Below are 26,699 nucleotides of genomic sequence, written 5' to 3'. Positions count from 1 at the left end.
TTTAAAAATCATAGTACTGTGACAGATTTTATTTCATTTTTATCAGAACTACATGCTTGCTACCACTAGGAACAGACATTCCGTTTTTTTTTTTTTCTTTTCTTTTTCTTTTTTAAACCTATATTAAATGCTGACCTAGTGCTTGCTGTGCCTTGGAGATCTGGCTCAGGAGTTAACTGCATGATTTTTTATTTAAATAGATAAGCACTTAAGTCTGAAAATTAGACAAATACAGGTGAACAGGAAAATTAAATTACAAATTCAGTTCATACAAATATCTCATTCTATGCACTAAATCCTGTTAATTAGCTCAGATCTTTTAAAAATTCTTAAAATACTTATGAAACATTATTTACAAATTATATAAATAAATCCTAGGTCTCTTTTAAATTAACCAGTACAACAACAAAAAAGTCACCTTTTTGTACTGTGTGTACTAAAAACGTTCTTGTTTATTGATCATTTCCCAGTTGGCAGTATAAAACATTTGTTCACTTACATTAAAATGGGCTCAAATAGAAGTAAGGAAGGTATTGGATTCAAAAGAAAACAAAACAATATTATAAATGCTTAAAATCAATGAGGCTTCTTAATGTTCTTTCCTGCACAGTTTGCAGTCATTTTTAGAAGTCCCTTCTACAGTATTTATCTTGTGAACAGGTCATCTCAAAATAGCAGAGCCAAAGTTTTAGCCAAAGAAAATATTCAGTACATTGCTCACACTTCACAAAGACCTTTTTACCAGGAGGGAAAGGACAGAGAACGGAATGTCAGTGGCCAGCACAAGCCTTTACAACATTTAACTTAAAAGGCAGCATTTATAGAACTAATCACAGACTATACACATCCTGCACTGAACAGCAATCAAAAAGACTGGAAAATATACATTTAGGAAAACAAGAGACCAATGGTTTTCCATTGCCTTTGATAAAATTAATGCTTTTCTCCTTGTCTTTTGTTTTAAAACCAGCATCAACACCACCAACAACTACAACTACCTTTTCCTTTAACATAATATATGCCAGATAACTACTGTACGTGAGAAATGTACAATAAAAGGAGAGAAACCACTGAACTTCCTATGCAGACACATGAAAATATAAAGCCATACAGATTCCAAAGTGCCATGAATACCAAATTCAAGTGATGGTTTATAGCATGTATGAAAGAAACTAAATGAAACTTGCTCTATGGGTTGCTGAGCCCTTCAGCTGTATCTTCAGTTTCCCCTTTGGCTGCTTTGGAGAGAATTTCCATCCATTTCAGCTGTAGTTCTTCATCTTCTGCACTGAAATATATAGTTTGCTGGGACTGGCAAAGCTTAAAGACGTGCTTCACTTCAAACTTCTCACCAGAACCTGGAAAACTGACTTCGTATCCAGGCAGAGGAATGGGACGTGGACCACGTCCATCCTAAAAGAAGATGAAAGAGCAAACGTAAACATCCTGCACCAAATCATATTAGAAACGGGAGGAGCGGGGGCACACTGCCCTACGGCATGGTCACCGGGCACATGCTTGCCACCATCAGCCTCAGACCAGGCAGCTGCACCGCAGCTCCCAGGGAACCAGTGCATCCCTGCATGCCACTCACTGGTACCTACCCTGTGCTACACTCACAGTCTGATGTCCCTGCTCACGCAGCTACCCGCAGCAGGTTTCAGCAGCTGGGGTACAACAGTTTACACGTCTCACCATGACCGTTAACTTCGTACCTCTACCAATTCTGAGACAAGTGCTCTTACAAACTCCAGCACAGATCAGTTCTCTGGGGCATGCACAAACGCACCCCTGTGCAGAGACGCTTAAGTGAGCACACGAATGCACGCACATTCTGCTTCTGGTTCAGTTCTGCAGCTTAGCCAACAGGTAAGAGGAGGTACTGACTGCTTAACCTAAAGCAATAAAAGGAAATGACTTAGCAGGTTTTTATTCTTGTTTAATGGATTCTCTTTTGCAGCAAGAACACAGGTCTAGCAGCGACATAACTGGGGATTTTCACAGAACTTTGTATCTTTTACATGTTTGCTTCTTCTAAAAACCTTTGTATGAGGGTACAGGTAATCAGGTCCAGGTGAGAACAGCTCAGTGCAGCCCCTCTGGGCCACATGGAATGTTTTGGTTCTTTTAACTGTCTTTTATCTGATAAGTTTGGTTAAAAGATAAGCAGAGCTGGACACTGAGAGCCACAAAGACAACTACCAGGGAAGAGACTTGGAAATAAAAGAGAATTTCAAATTTAAAATCAATCGGTGAGTCTTCTCAGAAGGTCTTGGGTTATTTATGATCCCTTTCAGTGTTGTCAAGGGAAGTCAAAGCTCAGATTTTCTGACATCCTTTAAAGGCCAGATTAACTCACAGATGTAGGGAGCAATAAAGCTCTCTAACAGTCCCATCCTGAGCATAAAAGCACTCCTCTTCTAAGCTCCAAAGAGAGGTGTACTTTGACAAGACAGACTGTGTCACGACCAAGGAGCTAGAGAGCAAGCGACTTGTTTCAAATGATGCCAGCATTTTTAAAGGTGGGTCCCCAAGCTGAAGTCCACACCAGAGCCAGACAGATACCAAACATCTGTAAGGAGCCTTCCTGCAGCTACTTGTGTAACAAGTAAATCTGTAAGAGAGCCAGAGCCCTGAGAACAATGGCCATTACAAATCTACTTTTCTAACACTTAGACTAAAGTAATGGAAGCTTCAGAATGGCTCGCATGAATGTGAACACAGACTGTGCAACTAAAGGGGCAAAAAAGCAGACAGTCTAAAATGTATGTATGCGATCTATTAAATTAATATAGGCTTCCTGATTTATTAATTGATTGGTTGTTATTGTTGCACAAAAATGCTAGGCCCATCTGTTTGAAGACCAAGTGTTATTCCAGGAGATTTATGGCAGCTTTGCATCAAACACTGAAGAATTCAGTTTGTCTTAAGTGCAATCTGTTGATGGTTGATGTAAAAACATCAGTCTACAACTTCCTCGCGAGGGGGAGTGGAGAGGCAGGTGACCTATTCTCCGTAATCACCAGGGGTAGCACCCGCGGGAACAGGGTGAAGCTGAGGCAGGGGAAGTTTAGGCTGGATATCAGGAGGAGGTTCTTCACCGAGAGGGTGGTTGCACACTGGAACAGGCTCCCCAGGGAAGCAGTCACTGCACCGAGCCTGTCTGAATTCGAGAAGAGATTGGACTGTGCACTGAGTCACAGGGTCTGAACCTTTGGGTAGACCTGTGCGGTGCCAGGAGTTGGACTTGATGATCCTTATGGGTCCCTTCCCACTCAGGATGTTCTATGATTCTATGATCATAAAGTTTGTAGATCCTGCCAGCACAGCCACATCCATGCAGACACGGAGGTCTTGCACATGCAGCAGTCAGAGCTGGCACATACAGAATAGCTCTAGGCCTGGACACACGGCAGCATGGGACTGGTGGGCACAAAATGCAAAGAGCACATGCAAGCTCTGTCATGACTGCTCTGCTGATCCTATATTTAGGTTTTAGGATATAGACCATAAGACTCGTTGCATGGAAAATTAGAGGCTGCCCATGACAGTGAAAAATGGTGTCATTTGTAGCCAAGAAGTGCCGCATAAGAGCAAGCTGATGTTTGAACGGTACATGTTACACCTACCCGGAATGTACAGATGCACTAATTAAACAGACTGTCTTTGGTCTTGCTTCCTCCCTTTCCTTAATATGATGTGTTTGTGACTTTCTATGTGCCTGCCTGATCCAAAAGGAAGGGATTGAAATAATTTCTGGAAAGGTGCACTGTCAGATAAAGATGCACATGATGTGCAAGTTAGTCAGTGCTCTGGAGCCAGTTGGACATTTTACATGGGCAGAAAGAGAAGCTCCAGGAGGATCTGGGGAAAGACAGTGATTTCCATAAAACCAGCCAGCCTTAAGCTTGAGGTGGTCTTTGCTTACATGCACACTCATATAATCCCACTCAGATAAACATGACAAACTGCTGCACAAATGAGTTCCAGTCACGTTCTATGTGTCTGAGGATTGGTATGATTTCCATACCTAAATAAGCTGTGAATTTTATCCTCACACATAAAGCCTTGTACACAACTTAAACTGTGAATGCTCAGGAAATGAATTCATTCTCCTGGAACAAGCATCTAAAGCAAAAGAGCAGTTTTCTTGCTCTTGCTATTTTAAAGCCTGAGAGGCATACTGCTATTTGCACTGGAATCCCTTCCCCAGCCTACGGGATGACTGCTGTCAGGGCCATTACTGTATCAGGAGTTCTGGATTTGGCTCGGTTTATTCCTCCTTCCCAAGAGGTAGCTATTAAAGATAATCCCACAACCTCCAAAGGCAAAACTCCTGGGGTCATCCTTCACTTGATCTGTTTCAAGACCTTTATTGCCATTGTTGGCAGCATTACTCCAAAAGACTTTTTTTTTTTTTTAGGCAAGGAAATGCTCCCTCCTCCCCCCTTTTTTTAAACCTTTCCAGAAGGAAAACTTTTGCAGCAGATATTCTGTTTATTCAGCAATGACAAGCCCTGTATTTTGTTCCCAGCATATGGAGCATCTATTTGCTACCGCCAACTCCTAAGGAGGATAACAGTTTTGCTTTCCCAGGAAATGGCCTGTGCTTCCCTCGGGTGGGCTGTCTATGCTATTCAGCAACTAGGACTAACAAATCTGTGAAAAAAATTGTATTTCACATATCTTAAAAACCCCTTCAGAAGATATCTGTATCACAGTAATTCTGTGATAAATTATCTCATGCTTTTCATTTCTGTTGTGCTCTCGGCCACCATGCCTCTTTGCGGGCTCAAGGTTTGCCAGATGCCACGAGGCTGCTGCACGAAACAAAACACCTGGGAAAATACGGCTCAAATATGCAGATGGTTCCCAACTGATGGCAGACACTCGGCCATGAGGAGGGAAGCTCTGGAAGAGCTTTTTCTAAGAAATCTAGTGTATTCCATGTAAATTGGAACTAACAGGAACATTAGGTTAATATAAAAGAACTGGGTTTGCTTCATACTATTTTTCCTTCAGTTGAATGCTAATTGAAGAAAGCATGGGAATGGGAATGGCAGGCCCTGAAGAAGGGACTCATTTTTGTTGTTTATGGTCTCAGCCTGCAACTGTTGATTCCTGGTAGTAAATCCAGGCTTGGTTATTGAATGTAAGACAGATCAACCTTGTCCTGTATGCTTTCTTGCTGCTTTATTGGGTGATTTATCTCACATCTGAAATAGCTGAGGACAGTAACCACTAAATTTAAGTGTCATAAAATTGACAATTGGTGTCAAAGACATCCCTTCTCCTAAAATATGGCATCTTACTAATAATACCAAAAGAAGCTCAAGATCAAATTTGGCAGGACACGGAGCAAAGCACACAGCAGCTGAAGCACAGAACTTCCTCCAGCTTTCAACCCTGGCTTTGCGTGACCGGCAGGAGGGGGCCTGGAGGATTCAGCATCATTCTGCTTGCACTAAAAATAACTGTTTCATGTCCCATGGGTTATTACTTAGCCTGTCTTGAGACAGTCATCTGAGCACTAGGAGAAATTCTCTTTCTAGGTCATACCATGATAAGAGATGCTGCTTTCCTGCGACTTCTAGTTCCAGCCATCTCTTAGATGACATATGTTGCTCCTGAGTCAGGAAGGCCAAAGAATTTACACCTCTCTCCCTCCATTCTTGACCTCCTTCCCCAGGCTTGCTTGTGGATAAGGATGACTGAATGTATTCAAGAAACACGTGAGAGGTCTGAGAACGGATTTACCTTAATACCTGCTGTAGTCAGGACCCTGTTTGATTCTGGCCCTGCCATCAGGCCTCACATCAATGTATGGTGCTCTCCAAGATCCCACAAGACGTTCTGGCTCGGTTTACATGGGATATGGGGCTTGCACTGGCGTTTTGCTGATGCATAATTTTGACATCAATTACGAAGTTTTGCAGTGAAGCCATTCTCTCTGCTTTACTTTTGAATGCTTATTTGTTTCCCTAGACTGACTCCAGAGATCTAAAAATTGGTCTTGTTGCATTAGCTGTAGTGTTTTGTCTGAGGCAGCTTGCCTTTTCAATGTATAATTTCAGTCATGCATCTCCTGGTGACTAAAAGGGAAGCCAGGCAGCTCACTGCCCATGGGATAAGTTGGAAGCTTACCCAGTGAGGGCTTTGAATACCAGATGAAGCCAAGTGGGCTGTGTCTGGAGCTCTAAATTCTAGCTTTCAGCTTCCTGAGCACTATGCTTAAAACATTACACATACTTGTTCAAAACCAGAGGTGTTCTTTCTGACAAGAAACAAAGCACAGTTCTGAGGACAACATGTACTTCTTGCGGAATAACTGCTATAGGGTAAATTTTATTTTGAATAGCTTTATAAAATCCTGGGAAGTATTTATTTCCCAGACTGTTCCCAGCTACAGCCATACAAAATGATGTTAACAAAAAGAAAACCCTTCATATCGTTACGGTTACAGCAGGGTAGGCTGAATTTGGCCCTCATTCCACCCCATCCAGGGGATGAAACAAAGCTCATATAAACATTTCAAAAGTCAAGTATAAAATTGGAGGTGGGGGATCTCATGTAAGTATTGTCATTCTACATCTTCAGGACAAAGGAAGCATGATTTGAATCTCTGTCTTGGACTTTACTTGACTTTAATCACATGCAAATGCTAGTAAGCTTCAACTTGGCACTTGATTTTTTTAATTCAAAAAGTAAAAAAAAAAACAACTTTCTACAGTAATTATTTCAAGTAAAGATGAAAACACAATGGTATGACAAGAAGCTTTAGCCAAACACAACCCCCTTTTTCAGGATGAAGAACATCTACATTTCCACAAATTCCTCTGCCCTCAACCCAGAACTAGAATAGTCTTAATTAAAAATAAATAAATAAATAAATAAGCTTGATCCAGTTATTGTGACATTTAGGGCTACTTTGCAGCTCTGTAGATTTTACAGGTAAGTGCTTTCCCTAATGAAAATCTAAGGTAATAAAACCTTTGTGAACACACTTGTTTGAAATCTCTGGAAAACAAAACATTACCAAAATTAATGATCCTTGCTTTGTCCTTCATTGTTAATAAACAAAAATAAAATAATAAAAAAAGCTGTGATTTTAAACATTTGCTTACAACTGTATCAGCAGCAACTATAGGTAGGAAGGAAATCTGAAATCTCGAAGGCTTTGTGCTAAATTCAGAATATCGAGTTGATTTTTATTATTGAGACCAAGTGAAATCCTTTGACCTATTTCTCAGCTAAATTTACACGGTTTTTGCTCTTTGATAACCTCCGTGAACGTCACTTTACCTGGCTAATTCCTTGAAGATACAGAACAAGAGGTTCAGTCTTGGGGATGGTCACCCACATTTTGTACCAGGTCTTCCCTTTTTCAAGGAACTGGAGGTAGCTACTGAAGACGCTGTTTTCAGCTGCTAATAAGCTTTGCTTCTGGATGAAGAAAAAAAAGAAGAGAGCTGTTCCCATTCACATTTACACGGACAGAATACTTAGAATTAAATACAAAACAGAGCTCAACTAAGTTGTCTAGAGTTAAAAGATACTGAAGGACAAATGCCTGATAGCTTATGACTGAACAAAAGTTTAATCATCACTATATACCATCAAGAAACAGCAGAATTCCACGTAATAGAGACAGATGCTGAACTACCATTCCCAGTGGACAGGAAGTTAAATTCTACCTCCACAAAGTACATCGAGAATGGCAATTAAGATGACACAGCTAGTTTCTTGCTTAGCAAAGTAGTCTGGAAGGTGATTTGAAATTAATGAAAAAGGTGCCTCAGCATGAGAGAGCCTCATGTATTTACGGGGATGCTACTGCTGCAAGTCTGTGTGGAATACAGCTCTAACATCAGCAGGAAAGGAACACGAGCCTGGAAACAGAGAAACAATTACGGCCCAGAACCTGCCTTGCAGAGTTTGAAGAGTGCCAGTCTTCCACAAGCCCACTTCTGGAACCCACTGCACAGCCAGCAGAGGTCACTTGGTGTGCCTGAAGCAAGAATTTGGGGAAAGGAGAGAGCAAACGGTGCCTCTCTACAATTTAGCCTTAGTTTGTCATCAAAGTATTTAATTCATTCTTTCTGAAGCACTGTACCAAGTGCTCTGTGCCTGCTTTAGTTTATTATTGCAGGATAGACAGGGGAAATGTCTGGAATTTGGAATAAAAACTGAGCAAGACTGAAAAGTGAAGCAGTATGCAAATACTTGTGTTTCTGTCACTCGCATCTTTGCAGTACTGGTATTAACAGACACTTGTGCATGGCTGCAGAGACATAAGCCAAATCAGAGAGCTCTACCGGAAAAAAAGATGGAATAAATATTGTCTTTTGATAGCAAGCAAAGAAAAAGAAAATTCCTTTTCACATTAGACTTTACACAGAAGGCTACTGGGGATTTCTGCTAATAACTTTTGAAAAGTGGCAGTCTCCTCAGCTGCTATCAAGCTTGTTATGAAAGTTTGATGTAAAGAAGAGGGAAAGAAGACGACTGGCTCTGATCTTTCTTTTTTTAAAAATATACCTACTTTCTTTCATTTTACCTGATCCTCTGAAGATTTAGCACAAGGCTAGAAGCCTGACAATACAATGAAAAAAACCACTCTTTTTCTTTCATTTTTTACAGATTTCTGCTGTGATCTGCTTTCTGAAGTAGAGCCACAGGTCACATTTCACTGGTTTACTTTTTGGCTTTTCAGATTAACAGAGCTCTCTGCTGGGTAGGGGTAGATTTTCTCTTTACTGGCAAACAGCACCACTGAAACAATGCTAGAAAGTTTATAGTGAGATACCACAGACTATCCTGAGGCATATTAAGCGCTCTTCACCTACAGGCATAGCTGTATCATATACACAAAGTTTTTGATGGTACAAAGCTCTGGATCCAGAATCTTCTCCATGCTTTGTGGACACATTATTTTATGGAAGAGCAATGCACGTTTGTAGCTTTATTCCAGTTTGTATTTCTGAGATTCTTGATATTTTGTGGGGTACAAAGCTGACAAAGCATTTGTGCAGCAGAATTCACTTTGGCACACAGTGCTGGTGTAGTTTTTACCATTGTGGTAACTTCCAGGACATTTAGTAGAACAGAAATAAATACGACATTCTGGGAAGCGCAAGGAGAAGGGCCAAGAAAGCTTTATTTGAGGAAACATTTATTGCAGGAGTTCTGGACATGCACTGGCAGGTTTATATTTCTTGCGCAGTCTCTCGCTCTTTTCCATGTAGTTTGTTTCTCTTGAGGAAGTCGAACAAGGCTGGAAGGCAGTCTGGAGGCTATGCGAGGTTGCTTCCAGAAAGAGGTTTTTCAGAGTTAGGTGTTTTTCAGTATAGGTTGCAACAGTTCACTGATTTTCTGTGCAGTGTTCAAAGCAGGACAGTATGTGTCAGCATATCAGGGGGAAGGATGGTTCATGATGATGAACTAAGTTCTCTTGGCATTTCAGTGGCTCCTTCCAGAATCTGATATGGCCCAAGAAGATAAAACTCTGGGGGTCCACTTTCAACTGAAATCAGTGGCCTCTTTTACGCATGCAGTGATTTCTGGCTGTATTTCACAGGTGGAATAAATAAAAGCCTTTTCCTCAAGATGGCCCAGGAAACGCGAGTCATGTAATGGTACTCAGAGATCTGCCTGTAGTCTAAAAAAACCATTGGTAAGAGAAGGTTCAGTTGTTCTGGGTGAGGATAAAACGAATGAGTTTGCCAATAAGTTCCTTGTTCTTGTAAAAATAAGGGTAAGTTATGCTGCTGTCATGGTATAAAGCTTGGTGACATCTGTAGCACTTGTGAAGCAGTAGCTTACACAGCATAATTTGTAGAATTTGCATCTTGGAGAAAACAGTCTGCATTATAGCAGGGTTGAGAGTGCTTCAGTGAATACCGATAGTCTTTCAGAAGGATCCCATGTTTTTGCACAACCAGGTAAGAAGGACTAGTTCCAATGATATTTTGGAATGTAAAACTATCTTCTATATGAAGTTAAAAACAAAATCTTATTTTGCCAACAGTTCACGTGAACAACTCAAGGTTGGAAATACACCATAATGAAAAGTATCCAGAAGTTTTTCCTATTTTTCACTACTTGAAAGCTGAAGCTTAGCTGCAAGGCCCATATGCATCTGTGTATGATAAACATCCTATGACGGACACTCCCAGTCATGAACGGAATTCAGTTTACACGCACACTCAATACAACTTACAAGCTAGAGGATCATATATCATCATGGGAAAAAAAAAGATAACCAGACAGTTTATTTTAAAAATAAAAACATTTATAAAATAATAATAATAATAGTAATAATAGTAACAGACTTGCAAGGACAGCTAGCACATCAAAAGTTTCTAACTAAATACTGTACCTCTGCAGCTTGTCTTTTCTTTTGTTCTCCTACTGTTTCCGCTCCAGGGCTGCATGGGCTTGCTGGTAGCTGCAGAAAACATTCTTTACACACTCTATTATGACGGCTATTATCTGAAAGTGGTTTAAACTCTGAGCATTTTGCGCAGATCACCTGTATCAGAAAGATGGTGCATTATTAAAACACAGTATATCTTATTCATACTCCAAATAAAAGTGAATTGCAGAATGGATGTTATTGAAGTAAAATCCTGAAAACTATTGTAAACATCATATAAAGTGACCAATCTAATATTTACTTCATTTACCTCCATTAGGAATTAACCTTATAAGTGATCCTGTGATGTGTGTCAAAATACTTAAAGAAAGCAAATGCCTAATGGGAAGTACTTCATAATTAACTTGATAAGTCATAAAGGGTTTGGTTTACAAAGCGGTGTTTTTCCATGTCAGACCATAAGATGGTCTAGAAAGGACTGCTTTTTGGAGTAGAAGTGGCTGACACTTCCTCACTGGTCAGGTAGTTCAACCTGAAAGAACCAAGGCATCCAAAATCATCAGCTACTTTAAGAACATAGTCCAGTATACTATCCATTACAAACTATTTGTCTGATGCTAAATTAACAGCTTTAGATTCCAACAGCATCCAAGGAAACATCAGTCCCATGGCACCAGTGTCTGTGAAGAGCGATGGATCTGCAGCTCTGGAATCTGCTTCCACACTTAGAATCTGACTCAAGGAGCTGCTGTTGCACAGCTGCTCCAAGGACAGAAACTGTCCCCGAGGGTGCAATGCAGGAGCAGTCGGATGGATTCAGCATCTATTCAGAATGTGCTGTATAATAATACACCACAAATGCCCTTCGGTTATAAGTATATGTTGCTATATGCTTCACTGCAGAACATTAATTACTGTATGAAGGTAACTGCCTTAATTCGGCAAGTGTTAAGCAATGTACTGCTCTGCCAAGTTATATAAACAAAAGCTAGCTGGCATTTTAGAAACATAAATTGCCTCAAGAAAAAACTATCAACTTCTTTCATTTGTATGCTATTGCCACATCAGAAAATATTGCATAACCAACAACTGTTTAAAAATAAATTCTTAATAATGTAATTCTTATTATCTCTCTGTCCATAGGGGAAAATTGTTATTTCATTTTTTAATTATACTCAGCTTTACAGGGGAACATTTTTAAACATTCAGAAACATTGCATGATTTTCGCAATTATTTTTAAGAAAAAATTACTCAAGGGTAATTTTATTTCGAGTGCTGAGACTGAGTTTTTTGAATATCTTAACAGTGCATTTAGATCTCCTTTCAGTGAGATTGGAAAATTTATCTCCACTTCCCGAATAAATAATGGCATTTAAATAACATTATTCTGTACTAGTTACATGGGAAACACTGAACCATGAAACTCAAGTCACAGAAGGAATGTTTCAAGTTGTATTACAGAAATCAATCTCATCTTAGCTATGGCTGCCACTTTCGGACAAATCTGAGAATTAAACTGTCAGTCAATGGCACTGAGATAAGGTGGCTAAATGCCTTTTGTAGGCTGGCCCCGATTCTCCAGGACCATTTTTTTCAAGCACAAGGATACCTCTTTGGAAGAAACAACTCTTAACAGTTCTGCTTTAGGGAAAGAAGAGACCATCCATCTTTAATATTGTATGTTCAGCTGTTCATCCTAGGAAGAACTAATATGAAGCAGGGCCATTGGAAGGTCATTTTGTTTCTGTAAAGAGAATATGGTGGACAACCCCACTCCAAATACATGCACGTCCCCAGGGAATGCACTGCTTTTCCTTTTAACCACTGATGCAGTACACGTCCGTAAAACAGCACAGACTAGGCCACTTGAAAACAGCACCAGATATTTGCTTTTTTTTTCCCTTGGTACCCCAGGGATAAAGTAACTGGAAAGATCTGCTCTGTCAATGATCTGCCACAAACATCTTTTACTTCCTGCACTGAAAAAATAATTCTCTTCAATGCTCTCTGCAAAAGAAACTAAAAGCCTCAATGCATTCTGAAACTTACCGCCCCGCACTGCTTGCAGTGGTGCCGTCGTTTAGTGATGGAGTTGAAGCTTTCACTGCAGCTCTTGCAAGCCTGCTTCTCTTTGTCTCTTTTGGATTTGGAAGATTTCCTACAGGAATCACTCTGAAATGTAAAGTACACATATGTGATTAAAATGAAAAAATCTCAGAATAATTCCTAGAGCTCTCATTGACAAAGCTAAGACCACCTTTGGGTTTCACACCATTCAAAACATTTTAGAAAAGAATTCCTGTTAACTCTGCTGATGTCCTAAGGTTAGAATGGAAGTGCTGTTTCAGCCACCAGGTGTTTCTGGTGTGGCATTATGTGGTTTCTGATCATTAGAATTAATTCTCCAGGTCCCTCTCTGCCCGTGTGTGCCCTTACAGCCACTGAGCTACTCCATCTCACAGTCCATTGATCAGGAGCAATGGGACATGACAACGTGGGCTTTCCAAGAAGAGCTTTCCTTCTGGAACTCACCTCTTCCTCCCTGGTGCAATGTGATTTGGTTAAGGTAAATGCTTCTGACCTCGTGAGCACACTGAAAACTTCTGTTCCCATGTAGAAAGATTTGGGAAAAGCAGCTTGACTGCAGAAGTGAACAGTGCTGGTAGAAGACTTGGCACCAACCCATTTCAAATGCTTACTTAATTTAAGAGTTTTCTCAGGCTCCCTCCCAGCCCACAAAGAAACAAACCCATTAAGGAAAAAAGGGACACCCACACCAGGGGCCTGCTATCAGCTGCTCTCTGCAAGGACTCTCAGCTGTCTGGAGAGCCAAGCAAGACTCGCCTCTTTAGCTCTGCACCTACGCCGGTACATAAAGTCACTAGGTGTGAGTAATAAATCCAAATGTATCATTTTCTGATAAACTGAAGATCATCCACGTGCCAATAAAAATACATAAAAATACAGCTTCCTCTATACCTTCAAGCGGAACCCTGTTGTTGTTGTTTTGTTTAATAAATCCATACCATTTCTCCTTCCTAGCCAGGACAGCTACACGGAAGGGCGCAGCAGCTCCCTGAAGCAAGCCTTTGGAACCTGCAGCCTGACAGCATCTGCAGGGAGATCCAAGCCCAACAGAGGTGCTGCACCATGCTCTGGTACAGCTCTTTCATGAGAACAGGTCTGAAAACTCCCTCCATTTTCACGTGCTTGACACAAACTACTGGAATGGAAACATTTCCTCTAATCGGAAAAAAAATCTGAAAGTCAGTTAGGTGAAGATTAAGCCCATTTTAGGTTACATACCTCTGTGGACTTGGCTGACAACCATCCCTTCCCTTCAAGGTATGCACACTAAGTCAAAGTCCACTTGAGAGAGAAAATTGGTTCAACAAATTTCCCCTTCCTCCGAGTCTTTATTTAATACAAGGATGCAGGCACGTGGGGTGGGAGGAAAGGCAGCCGCAATTACAATTACCGGAGGCTGCCCATAGATCTCCAGGCAAGTGCCACCAGAAATCCTGTCATTTTCCCCAAGATCTCACCTTAGGGGTTACAATTCACCTGCAGAAGTCACTAATACGTATTTCAAGGATGATTCAAAAGCCAGATTTTATAAGCTGCACCTGGTCACGGCACAGTGCAGCAGTGCAGCCTGACCAAAGCCACCAGCACTGCAAGCCCAGAGGATTCAGCTCCACCAAAACAGAAAGGTGAGGGCAGGAGCTTCATTTCGTGTCTCAGGGCCACATTAGTAGGGAGAAAGTAGACTGTGATCTTGAAAATAAGGGGTGGCTGAGAAAGTGCAGCCACATCCCAGAGAAAAGTCTTGCAAGGCAGAAGCATGATGACAAAACCAAGTCACAGGGACCCAGGAGCTGACTGCTGCACGCCCTTCCTTCAGTGCCCCATACTCCACCCGCATGCTCTCAGTCACCTTCCCTCCTTTTCCCAGATGACTGCTGGAAAGCTTCCAGCCAGGAGAAAACTGAGTTGTCTTTCGCTTCCTTCAGTCCAACCCCTCTATTTCTTTCATTCCTCCTCACCTTTGCCTTTCCCTCTGTCCTGGTTTCAGTTAGGACAGAGTTATTTTTCCTCCTAGTAGCTGGTAGGGTGCTATGTTTTGGATTAGGATGAGAAGAGTGCTGATAACATGCTGATGTTTTAATTGTTGCGGAACAGTGCTTACACTAAGCCAAGGACTTTTCAGCTCCTCACTCTGTCCTGCCAGCGGGCAGGCTGGGGGTGCAGCAGGAGCTGGGAGGGGACAGACCCAGGACAGCTGACCCAAACTGGCCAAAGGGGTATTCCATACCATCTGACGTCATGCTAAACAATATATAGGGGTGGCTAGCTGGGGTGGGGGGCCAGCTGCTCGGGGATAGGCTGGGCATCGGTCAGTGGGTGGTGAGCAATTGCATTGTGCATCACTTGTTTTGTACATATTATTATTATTATCATTATTTTCTATCTTAATAAACTGTCTTTATCTCAACCCACAGGCTTCACTTTCCCACTTCTCTCCCCCATCCCAGAGAGGGAGGGGGGAGGGTGAGCGAACGGCTCTGTGGTGTTTAGCTGCCAGCCGGGTTAAACCACAACACCCTCATCCCCAAGTATCCTCCAAGCACCACATTCTCCATTCTGCAAATCACTGATTCTCCTTCTCTTGAATTTAAACTGTTTTTTCTGAAGGATGGGGAGATGGAGACCGGCCTGGAGGCCTTACTGCGGGCACCACTCCTACACCTTCCAGCCCCTCGGTCTCTGCCCTGACATTCCCCGGGTACAGAGGACAGCCCAGTTATCTTTCTGCAGAGCTATTGAAACCACCCTGGCTTGTAATAGCATTACACAATGAAACCACAACTAATTACTTCTAATTGGATTGGATGTTTTCATTTTTACTATCTTTTTTACAGCTGCAATAGCAACATCTCGAACTTTTACGCAGCTACATAGGATGCTTTGCAGTTCAGCTTGGTGAAGCACAGCCACACAGGACTGGTCATTCAGGGAAATCTCACGGCCCCCATATCCATCCATCCATATTCATTCATAGAGTCGTAGAATTGTTCAGCAGAACAAAATGCTTGCAAATCCAAGTCCTCCCCCACGCACAAGCAGTGGGAAGTATTTCACTTTTCTTGTAAAAGAACCAGATGCAACCAGTACAACATTGAATTACGACAACTGAACAATGCCTTGGATGAATCACTGGCAAAAACATTCCCTTCAGACTTTATTAGATGTCTCCAAGTAAGGGAAACAATTAGGGCAACTTCATCTACTTTTACTGATCAACAGCAACCTACAAAGAAACGCTTTCTGTTTGTATCACACCTGTTAACTACTAATCCATGTCTTACCCTGATTTTGATGATAAAGCTATTTAATCTTTCAACCAAACTGTGTTTCCTTCCACTGACCGGGGTGGATTCCCCTTCAGTTGTCAGGTTAGAGCACTGCATCACTGGCCAACCTTTTTTTTTTCCTCTTCTTACACGAGAAATTTGAATATAGAAATCTTTCAGTTCTTATGTTAACAACAATTTCACTCCTGTTGTTGGAACAGCAAGAGCATGAATGAAGGCACCATTTAAGCTTGTAAGCTGGTATTGGAAGATAATTGTGAAGAACTATAAACAAAAATCAAGTTTTGGCTTTTGATGGATGCCTTCACGTGCCTGCAAAGAAAAAATGCTGAAGCTCCTCTAGTATGAGCTGAGGACTGCTTTATGTGTAAATTGGTTCGTTTTATTCAGCAGAATACCCATCAGCACACCCATGCACGTCTCTCTAACACAGATAAGACTCAAGTTGAATACTGCCTCTCAGGGACCTTGTGTTTGACTGCCTCATTACTGTGGAGCAGTCTGGACAGTGTTCACTTGCAGAAATACATGACCCATGTATCTGACAAAGGAAAGAAAGCTGAGAAGCTATTATATTAGGCTTGATTTACGTTATGACAGTTACACAATGAGCTTTTATTTTAGACAGTTATATTTTGACTCATGCTATGACACACAGCAAGCTTTTAATATTAATTTCACTAATTAAAAAAAAAAAAAAAAGCCCCATATGAAGAGCTCTCTAAGTGTCTGATAAATACCACAATGTTTCCTAACATTTCTCAACTTTATGACAATGCAGTAAGAATAGAAGAGCTTGAACCACAGCTATTGCAGCTGCAGGAAAGATAAAAATGAAAACATATTTTCTTTACAACTTGGCAAATTGTAATAAGCAATTCTAGAAGAAAGAAAGAAAAGCTGAATAACAAATCATGTTACTCAACTGCTGACACTGGGAAAGAAGAAAGATTCCTGTGAAATGCATGGGCTTTGCTGAGCAGGCAGTCCAGCCACCCCACCCAGTGATGGCTCAGGAAGTTGTCACTGCCACGTCCTGTCACTATATACCTTCTGAACAGAAAAGTTTTTGTAGAAAAGGAGGAAATACATTGTAATTCACAAACCCTGTTCAACAATAGGCAGTCACTTTGCAACTGTGTCAGTCTTTTATTGCTCAAGCCACATTATCTACTGCTGATGTGTGTTGAGAGGGAAGCTCATACAAAGCTGCCCTAGCCTCAACTGGCATATCTTGATACTAATGTACTTGAATAATTGTCACACTTCTCATCTTCCTTGTGTTACCCAGTCCTGGTTTGAAGTTGGTAGAAAAAATAGATGTATGAAATCTGTTCGGAGCCAGGATCTAGAACAGCCTCTTTCAGACTGGGCTGTTCTGGGCACTAATTTGCTTTTACTCTACAGCTGCATCAAGCTCTAAATCTTAATAAATGTTTTCCTCAAACTTTAAAATTCTGGTGAGAACACAGCACTCCAGTGCCACAAACAACTCATGCCTAGGGCTAAATGCTTGCAAGGTCAAGGCCTGTGGCTGGACTGCTTAGGAAAACAGACAGCACATCATGAGCGTGATGTGGGCAAGTAGGGAAGAAACACCAAAGAGCTCACAGGAACAGGAAGAAACACAACAGGCTCAGCAGACTCTTTCTGTTATTTATTACTCGCTACGTATTCAAATTTGCTTAGGCCAATAGCTAGCCTCAAAGCTGTACACACAATGTATACACAGGCAGATACACGAACACCAATGCTGTTTCAGATCTTTTTCTTTTTATATATGCTCATGAAGCTGAGTATTTTCCAGTTGCAAGCTACTTATTTGCAGACACCCACAGTGGGGCAGACCATAAACAGATCCTTCTGGAAATGCTAAACATATATATGAGAAATTCAGTTATATTATATACCGCATTTCAGACTTTGCAATGCAACAGAACAGTGCAGTGTTTCCCTACACACCAATGTCACTACATGCAAGACCATCCATATGCAAGCCAACCTTCCCATGGGTTGTACTTTTCTCATTTAGTTTCATAGGAAGCCAGATGAGCTGTGCTAGCAGTGCACCGCAGCAAACAGTTACCACAACACTGTGCAACGAGCAGATTATACTTCCTGCATTGCTTTTATTGCCTCGTTAATGTTAACGGGCAACACTAAGAGAAAATCCCAGCAGATTGTTCAGTACACTCAGCAGAGCCACAGGAAGGAGATAGCAGTTTGCTGACCACCACTACCACCAAGTGGTTTGCATGTGGAAGCTGTTAAATACAGTGTACTTGCTCGTGCTTTCTCTGAGATGTTATTAAAAGGATGCCATCATTAAAAATTAATATTTTTCTAAAGCTGCAACTAACATCTGAACTCATCGCTCATGCTGATGTTATCCATTTGCTACAAAACAGCAGAATTAGATCCCCAAATCAACACTACTCAATTCAATTTTATTTTTTTAACTTTGAAATTTTTGTGTGACTCAATTTTTATTTCAGGAATTAAATTTTTCTGTAAACGCACAACAAAAAATACTTAATGATGTGCTATGCAAATCATTGACACAAATACCTATAATCAGCTAGAAGGATCTAAATATATGTTGTCTAGCTACAACTAAAACTTGTTTCTTTTAAGAAACTTAAGAGCAACAGAAATTTTTATGTGCTTGTTTTTAAATACTTTTTAAACCATTTTTTTCCATTAAGTAGCTACCTCACTATAGCATCTGCAACTCAAGGAACAGGGCCAGTAAGCATGGAACTGACTATAAATAAATAAAAATCGCTTAGGGAAAACAGGAAGCATGAACAATAGTAATGAATACACTAATTATAAACACTTATTTTTAATAAATTCTTGTTAGTACAGGTCAGGTTGCTGGCTTGTTTAACAGAATTTCATCGATACTTCGTAAATTCTGCCAGTACATCACTGTCTTGGAGAGAGGTTTGGTACAGCTCCTAAGTGGCTCCAAGCTCATACATAATATCCAGTAGTCTCATCAATTGTTTTTTTCATTTGTTTGCTTTTTGTAAACTCAGCTGAACTTAAGACATTTCCTGAAAATCTGTTATTCTCAGATATTTCAACAAGGAAGAAATAAGAATATTTTTTTAGAAAAGACCTTATTAAGGACTTAATTCCTCTTTTTGAGGCAATGCTGGTTTGACTCGGCAGCAATCACAGATGTTATAAGAGCAAAATGATTTTTTTTTTTTCCACAGTATATTTTGCCTCTGCAGCAGCAAATCACTGGAAGGCCAGAGACACATGAAAGTGCTAACTCCTCTCTACTGGCAGAAACACAAAAAAATCACACTATAATTTGGTTCTGGAGTATAAATTCTGAGTTACATAATACTAACCAGTCAGGTTTCCTTGTCTCCCTTTGCTCTCCTCCACACAAGCCTTCAGTACAGCTCCTTATCAGAATTTGAAAAACACACCAGAACCCTACAAAGGTAGCAATCAACTTCCCCAATCTAGGTTCACCGTTGGTGCAGCACATCCCTGGAGAAGGAGGATTTACAGACACTGGTGGTACAAACCCTGCAAGCAGCTGGGGCTCTAACCCAGAGAGGAAGTTCAGGACAGCACAGCTGCAGCAACAGACAGCGGAACATAAACTGAGGTACTGAAGTACCTCTGATTCTTTCCTGCTACAACAGGAACATAAACCACCCTGCTCTACCACAAGTATTAGCTGCGAGTTACTTACCCCTCCAAATGCACCACCGCCATCTGCTCCTGGCATGGATTCCACTGAGCTAGTGCTTGCTATCTGAGGGAAACACAATGACACAGCAAGTTCAACAGGGACATTCTTCCTAAAATATACAAAATGTCTAAGATAATAATAATAATAAAAAGACATCATTTGCTTTTAGCCCCTCAGCTATTCACTCCGGAACATCCTTTAGTGGCACGTGCACTCAGCCACTCTCAGATACTCAGCTGACCCCGAAGTGGTGACTTCACAGACAGCACGGAATTACCAAGCCTGCCTCTCACTGAACTGGGTGCCTGTCCCACAGAAGCACCACATGAAGCAAACTGGCAGGTTTTGAACTTCACCACTAGTCTTCACCACAGCCAAGAGAGCAAGTGCTAAGCGTAGTCAGTGGATTCTGTGCAGGAAGAATATTTACTTCATTCAAATAGTACTCATGTAAGTTTTTCTTAATGTCTTACATGAAATATAAATGCTAATTGGCATCTCTATGTATTCAATACATAAACCCGAGGGCAAATAACAAACTTGTGTACACAAAGATGGCTACATCCTAAAACAAAACCTCTTTCACCTGTCATTAATCTACAGCGGTTTTGTTAGTTTACAGAAGGTTCTCAAAATTAGACTTTATTCTCTCATTATACCCACAGATCATTCTTCCTTTGCCAATCAAGTATCTCTATTTTGAGCTTATCCAAATCTCCAGTACATTTTTGCACCCTATGGACAACAGGTTCCAGTTCCATTTCAGAGCAAAAAGATTTCACCTCTGTCGCTAGAAACAACTTGAGCTGTAGCTTTGAGGGAGCAGCCAAGCTGAAGAGCTGTTCGTTCTGTTACCTAGCCATATCTGTTTATAAACTCACACAATCAAGCGACCCTAGAGAATAAACAGGGAAAGCAGGCAAGGCAGTGAGCAAATGCAGCCTGGTCAAGGCAGGCAGCCCTGGGCAGGGCTGTAGCAGCCCAGGAGCACTCGCGTGGGGAACACAGAACGCCCTCACTCCAGGTAATTGTACCCACCTTGGTTAGAACCCAGCAACCCAAGGGTCTTAGGCATAATGCATTCACAAGTCCCATGGAAAGTGGTTTCTTTCAACTGGAATCCTGATCACCCCAGGTATTTAGATCACTGCCTAGGAGAAGTACGTGTGCTAACACATGGGGTTCAAGAAAGGTACTGAGCAGTGGGGAGAGAAAAGCGGGTCTGAAGGACCTGGAGAAAATCACTAGCAAGTTCAGAGAAAAGGGTGAATTTCTCTAGTTGCCTGTCCAGATCCCCATAGCCTTTTAGCCTTTACTTGGAAAGATATGCTAAAACAAAAATACCCTCTGTTCTTAACCTGGAAAAGATTTCAAAAGAGCTTCTCCAGCAGCACTGTACTAAACTTCTGCATTCTCCCAGGCACTCGTCTGCTTTCAGTCTTACTCATTTGGAATACTGCTGTTTGCTAACTACTGGGGTTTTCACCTCTATTTAAGTAAGCCTTCTACTATATTTAACTAAGTATACTAATACATGAAAACTTATCTGACCGCAGCACACAAACACATTTTCTCAGAGCATTAACTGCTCTGGAAAGAAGCGTGCTCTCATAGAGGAGGTGTTTTTAACTCCCTCCCTAGCAGAAAATGCGGATGCAATCCTACTGATGAGAAACCCCCTTATATTACTGTTACCACTCAAAGTATTTAGGATTTGGTATGGAGGAAGATAGCAAATTTACATGTTCATCAGAACTACCCCCAGGTGGTCAGAACTAGGGGTTACAGGGAGGAACAGGAAAAGGGCTGTGGACGTAACAGTGATTTAATAGCATCTAAAAACCATGATTTAACCATGTTCGTATCTTAGGAATGTCACTTCCACAGAGCTTGGCTCTCTGTAGAAAAGGTATTTTCCTAAATGCCAGCCTTCCCTATATCACAAGTCTCCACTCTTCTGAGATCCAGCAGTGGTAAAACCAGTCCTGGAATGTTTTTATATGGCTTTAAAAAAAAAAAAAAAAAGTTAAAAAAAATCTTTCCCATAACCTTGAAATGCTGCAGATGAAAATGGAGAGCAGAGAAATGAGTGTCCTCTTTCTGAAGGAATTAAGCCACAAAGGAACCCTGAAGCTTTCTGTAAAGGATTCCTTAAAAGATCACTGCTACAGTAACCCTGCAGGGGACTGACTGGCGCTGACACTGAATTATTCACCTCTTGACAGGTGGGAGTTTATTGCCATTCCTCTGACTTGCATTGTAGCAGTGTCCAAGCTGACAGTCTCACTGAGTTACACTTAGGCAAACCGAGGATGAGATGAACAGTAATCATAAAATAAACAGAAAATGCACAGGGAAGAGAGAGGGCAAGGGGGTGACAGAGACATACTCCTTTCAGGGGCTTTAGGATTATTATTTTTAAGGGAAGTATTAATGAAAATAATATTAACAAAAACAACAATTGCTGTATATTATTGTATAGAGATAATCTTAAGAATCAGGTCAAAATGTCAACCTCATTGCCAAATCTCTGCACCTACAAGAAACTAAATCTTCTGTCTGTGAATCACAAGTGAAGTATCAACCATTAATAACTGTGTGAGATTATGTAAGTCAGCAGGGAAAACAAAAGCATGTTAAGAATCGCGTGCAAAGGCATGCAGCAAACGTACAACTGAAATTAATCATAAGCACTGTAACATACCAAATGTATGGCCAAGGACGGGAGAAAAGCAATTTGGCTATTTTTCCTATAAGCTTATTAGAACCAGAGTCCCCTTTCTAGTAGCTGTTACAGATCTAACTTGGAATCCATGAGAATAAATCCATTTCTTGACTCATGAGAGCAAAAAAGGGAAGATTATTGTCATTTTTTCCTCTGAAGCATACTGCCCAGATGACGAGATATGTACAGTATATGCTGCCCACAGAAGCATATTGCTACTAAAAATGCTCTCAGTACTTGTCCAGTTTTCCTTACAGAACTACATTCATCTCTTTTTAACTGACAGCAATTTCTGGCACGTTTCAGCCTTGACATCAGTTTTCAAAGCAGATTATCCAGGTTATATTATCTCCTAAAAATACAGGTTAGCATTCTGACATAGAAGAAATTAATGTACATACTGCATTCATATCACAGCCAGGAGATATGCCAGACTTCTGCTCTGCCTCAGTTTTATGAACCAGTAGAGTATTACATGTGGCTACACCATTGACACACCAGAAAAATAAAATGGAATTTATAAACCAAGATAATAATGATGAAGTTGAACAGACACCATCTTAATTAGATAGAGAGAAGTACGCTTATTCGTTTGCTTATTAGCAAAAGATTTTTTTTTCCAACAGAGCACCCCAGTTCTGAAGGCAGCCATGAGTAGCTTAAGAATATAGAAACAAACTGATTGTTTTCCCATTTTTTTCGGAGTATTTTTAGCTGATGAATAGCTCATGATTGGTAAGATATATAGCATGCTCTGAAAATGGATCATCACTAGCCACTGTAAGTGACAGGATCATGGACTCTGGAGGCTGGTGAAGATCTCTGCTGTCAGTCTGTGATTAATGCTGGGATGAAAGGAATATCTAACAATATCTAACATCTCTCCTGAGCCCCCTGGGAAATCAGACAGATAAAAATCCAGCATAACAGAGTCACTGAGGCAGATGTGGGAAAGCAGAGGTTCCTATGATTATTAGGTACAAAATAAAAGTTGGGGAGAGGAGTGGAAAGAAGATAAAAAGATCTCCAAGTTTAATCTCTGCAGATAGACCCTCTCTCCTTGTGCCCCAAGATCTACCATGGCTGACCACAAATGACATCAACACAGGCAGCTCTGCAAGGAATTACCAACAATTTTCCTGTCCCAGGCCCTCTTCTCTTTAGCTTTTAAGCAAGTGATTGTGGCTTAGGTTATTATAATTTTCAAGTTGAATGAAGAGAGATCATCATTATCCTCATGTGACAACTTCCAAAACAAAATTCGTAGCAGATAGAACATGGAGTAATTCACTCCAGTTTGACAGAAACAGAATAAACTTTCAAGAGTATTCTGCGTATTTAGTTGAAGAGTTGAATCCTTCTGAAACAGGTTTATTATCCGTAAGGCAGTATTGTTAAGATCCCTATAAAATGCATCAATTTCCTTTCAACTCCTTAGAACTTTTTCAAGAAAATAAGGAAAAAAAAATAAAAATCTCTGAGGAGATGGGGGAAGGTAATGAAAAAAATCTCCCAGGCACACAAACATCATTCCAGACATCCAACCACTCATAACACCGACGAACTACACCTGTTATGCTAAACGAGCCACTCATCTGGAAAACATGACTGATAGGTCTCCTGCACTGAACTACCCTGAGTAATTTATTCCATACCTGCATGGTTGAATAACTATGACTGAAATGCATTTGAGAGCCAGAGAAATGGAGCTGGCTGTAATGTAAAAAATAAAATAAGACTACTGTATTTTAAAATTAGCTGTGTAAGTCTAGTTTAACTATCGCTAAAACTGTTGTAACACAGGAGAATTAAGCACTCAAACTTACTGATGAATCAGGAAGATGGTCCTCATCTTGAGAAAAAGAGCTATTGAAAGCTCTAAATGTTTCGCTGTTCTGTTTGTGCTTTTCAATTGTTGCTTGAATAACCTGAAACAAAAATTCCAGCGCAGATGAGAAGCTTCACTAAAGTAGTCTTGGAAAAATTCATACTCAAAAACATTCAAAAATTCTCATAGGAAAATCTTTAGGGTCATCGTTTTAGTGAAAAACCCTTACTTTTGTAGAGAAGAAATCAGAATTTTAAAACCTTAACAACTAAGAATGGTATGGTTATTTTAATACCATTAACTTAAAAACTAGGAATATTCTTAGTGTTTCTTACAAGTCAGACTTCAAGAATATACACGCTAATCTCTGACTTTTCACTCTCTTCTTTCACTGCACTCGAGGACTGCAGGAAATGGGAAGCCATTCAAAGCCTCTTTTTGACCCACTCAAAGCATGGTGGGTCAGCAGGGGGACCCTGACTGGAGCACTAGATTCTCCACAAACATCTTTTTTACATTGGACTACTCAGCTTCCTCACACAGCCTCATTGATACAGAAACCCCTGAAAGATCATTTCAAAAACAGAAGGTGCTGACTGTATGGTGATTTCCACCCCCTATCATAATGTTTGTGTATTAACCTGAATCCATTCCCTCTTCTCCTCTTCTGTCCTGTTAAAACAAAAGAAAAATACAGAAAACATCAGCATTACATTTTCAGTATTTTCATTAAATCCAATTGTTGACATCCTCATAACTTAATATCCATAAAGATTTTAGCTTTGCTGTCTAATTTATAATTATAATTAATAATTATTGACCTTAATTATTACCAAGTAACTGCCAAAAATGTTTGAATTATTACTGCAGTGGAATCTACAAGTGCTATTACAAACATCAGCACACTGACTTGGGACCAATGAACGGTCTTGCACACATAAATGAACCATCTTGGATTCTCAGCTTCTGTTTTAAAGCTACGTCATACTATCATAGCCATATATCCTAGATTTTAAATGTGTACATAATATTCACCAACCTGAAAAGACAACACAAACACCATACCTGGCTTGCAGTTCCAGTGATCTCTTTTTTCCTGTTATTGAAAATGTGTGAGCTACATTTTGCTTGGCAATTTCTTGGACCTGCAAAAAGAAGATGTCAGCTTCTTACTAGTCTCCATCTTCTTTCAACCATTTTAGTAACTTACAAATACAGTCCTTCTTTGAAATGCTTAGTTGAAAAGATCACTCAGAGTACTATACAAAGGTAGAAAAACCAAGGGAATTGTTTCCATAACTACTTATTTAACTACAAAAACCCTAAATCTGTATCTTTCTCCCTACAGTGGTATGGGAAAAAGGTGGCTCCTGTATCAGCTAGGCGATAAGGGAAGGTTTTTAATTGAAGAATGTACATCGTCACTAGTTTCTTACTCACCTTTGGATGATTATCTCATAATAATAAATTTTAAAAAAGGCATCCAAGCTGTACTTTATAATTTTATTTATATGTACACATACAGTTCTATTTTTTCGGATTCAGAGGGGATCTGACACTATCTGCTGTAGAAGTGTACGTAAATATTAAGAATGGTGAAAAGAAGAGATACAAACCTGCAATCCTGCAATGTCCATCTTCTCTCGAACACTGAATTTCTGGCCTATCAGCCTCAGTTTTGGCACGCAGTAAAGCACCATGCTGTTAAACTGTAACAAGAAAAGAATTTAAGTTTAGGGGTTACATGTAGGACACAGCCTGCATTTTGACAGTTTAGGACTCTGGCGTGTCTTATTCTATGATGCAATTCTCAAAGAAATTTAATGAGTAGGTTGGACTCGCACATCATTACTGGAAAGAAGTGGACAGATAGAAATATGTCAGCCTGCCACTTCCCCTTTCTCCCCTTTCTCCCCTTTCTCCCTAGGTACCAATTCAACTGCCTTGAGAGCAAGTGAGAGCTATTCTCTTGGTGTTGGAGAAGATGGCCATCTCCCTCAGACTGCTGGAAATGCCCCTCTAGGGGCACTTCACAAAAACGCAGCCTCTGAAGATGGAGATGGAAGGAGACCCCTTTAAGCCTGACAAGCCATTGGCAAAGACACAAGCATGGAAGGAGAAAGGAAACCCTCAAGGGAAGAGCATCAAATGAAAATTGCTGCTCAGGAGTAGCTGGGCTCAGTTGGTGAAAGCTTTGGAAATGTATCACTTCACAGCACAACTCTGAAAATAAGAGAGCAACAAAAAACTCACCAGGAATAAATACCTATCCTGTGCTGTGCCATTCTTCGCTGACAGTTTCTGAATGTGTCCTTCTTTAATGAGCTCATTAGCTGGATTAACAATATCCTCTTCACCACCGAGTCGCTCATAGACTTCCAAAAGCTTGTGCATCTTTTCCTGCAAGTACAGAACCCCAGAAATTTAAATAAAAGATATTCCACTTGGCCTATCAATCACAGTATCATTTTTGTGATAAGTGTAAATAAGTAAAGAAAAATAAGGAAAGAAAGCAGTCTTTCACTTCTGATACAGCTCTGCATTTTCAAAAAATAATGAGCATCTTCTCCATACTCTTCCCTCTCTTAGTCACTCATGATTCATACTTGGATTGTATCATTTTAATAGTATTTTGATATTAACATATTAGTATCAATCTATTTGATATTTTAGATGT

At 40.4% G+C, this 26,699-nt stretch overlaps 1 protein-coding gene across 11 annotated transcripts in view; it reads right to left on the bottom strand.

The window, feature by feature from the left end:
- FGD3 (FYVE, RhoGEF and PH domain containing 3) overlaps positions 1-26,699 on the bottom strand; it is a 112,673-nt gene continuing 85,974 nt past the window's right edge. For all 11 annotated transcript variants that reach the window (XM_035337605.1, XM_035337613.1, XM_035337606.1 and 8 more), the window contains 10 exons: positions 26,276-26,422; positions 25,639-25,731; positions 25,088-25,167; positions 24,664-24,694; positions 24,021-24,122; positions 19,470-19,532; positions 12,426-12,548; positions 10,379-10,531; positions 7,303-7,443; positions 1-1,413 (listed from right to left, as the gene is read on the bottom strand). In XM_035337605.1, coding sequence (XP_035193496.1) covers positions 1,189-1,413; positions 7,303-7,443; positions 10,379-10,531; positions 12,426-12,548; positions 19,470-19,532; positions 24,021-24,122; positions 24,664-24,694; positions 25,088-25,167; positions 25,639-25,731; positions 26,276-26,422 — 1,158 coding nt within the window. In that variant the 3' untranslated portion in view covers positions 1-1,188. The remainder of the gene's footprint in view (positions 1,414-7,302; positions 7,444-10,378; positions 10,532-12,425; positions 12,549-19,469; positions 19,533-24,020; positions 24,123-24,663; positions 24,695-25,087; positions 25,168-25,638; positions 25,732-26,275; positions 26,423-26,699) is intronic.

The sequence above is a fragment of the Oxyura jamaicensis genome, chromosome 12 (genome assembly GCF_011077185.1).
Source record: "Oxyura jamaicensis isolate SHBP4307 breed ruddy duck chromosome 12, BPBGC_Ojam_1.0, whole genome shotgun sequence".
Lineage (NCBI taxonomy): Eukaryota > Metazoa > Chordata > Aves > Anseriformes > Anatidae > Oxyura > Oxyura jamaicensis.
This window is presented reverse-complemented; position numbering and strand designations above follow the sequence as displayed.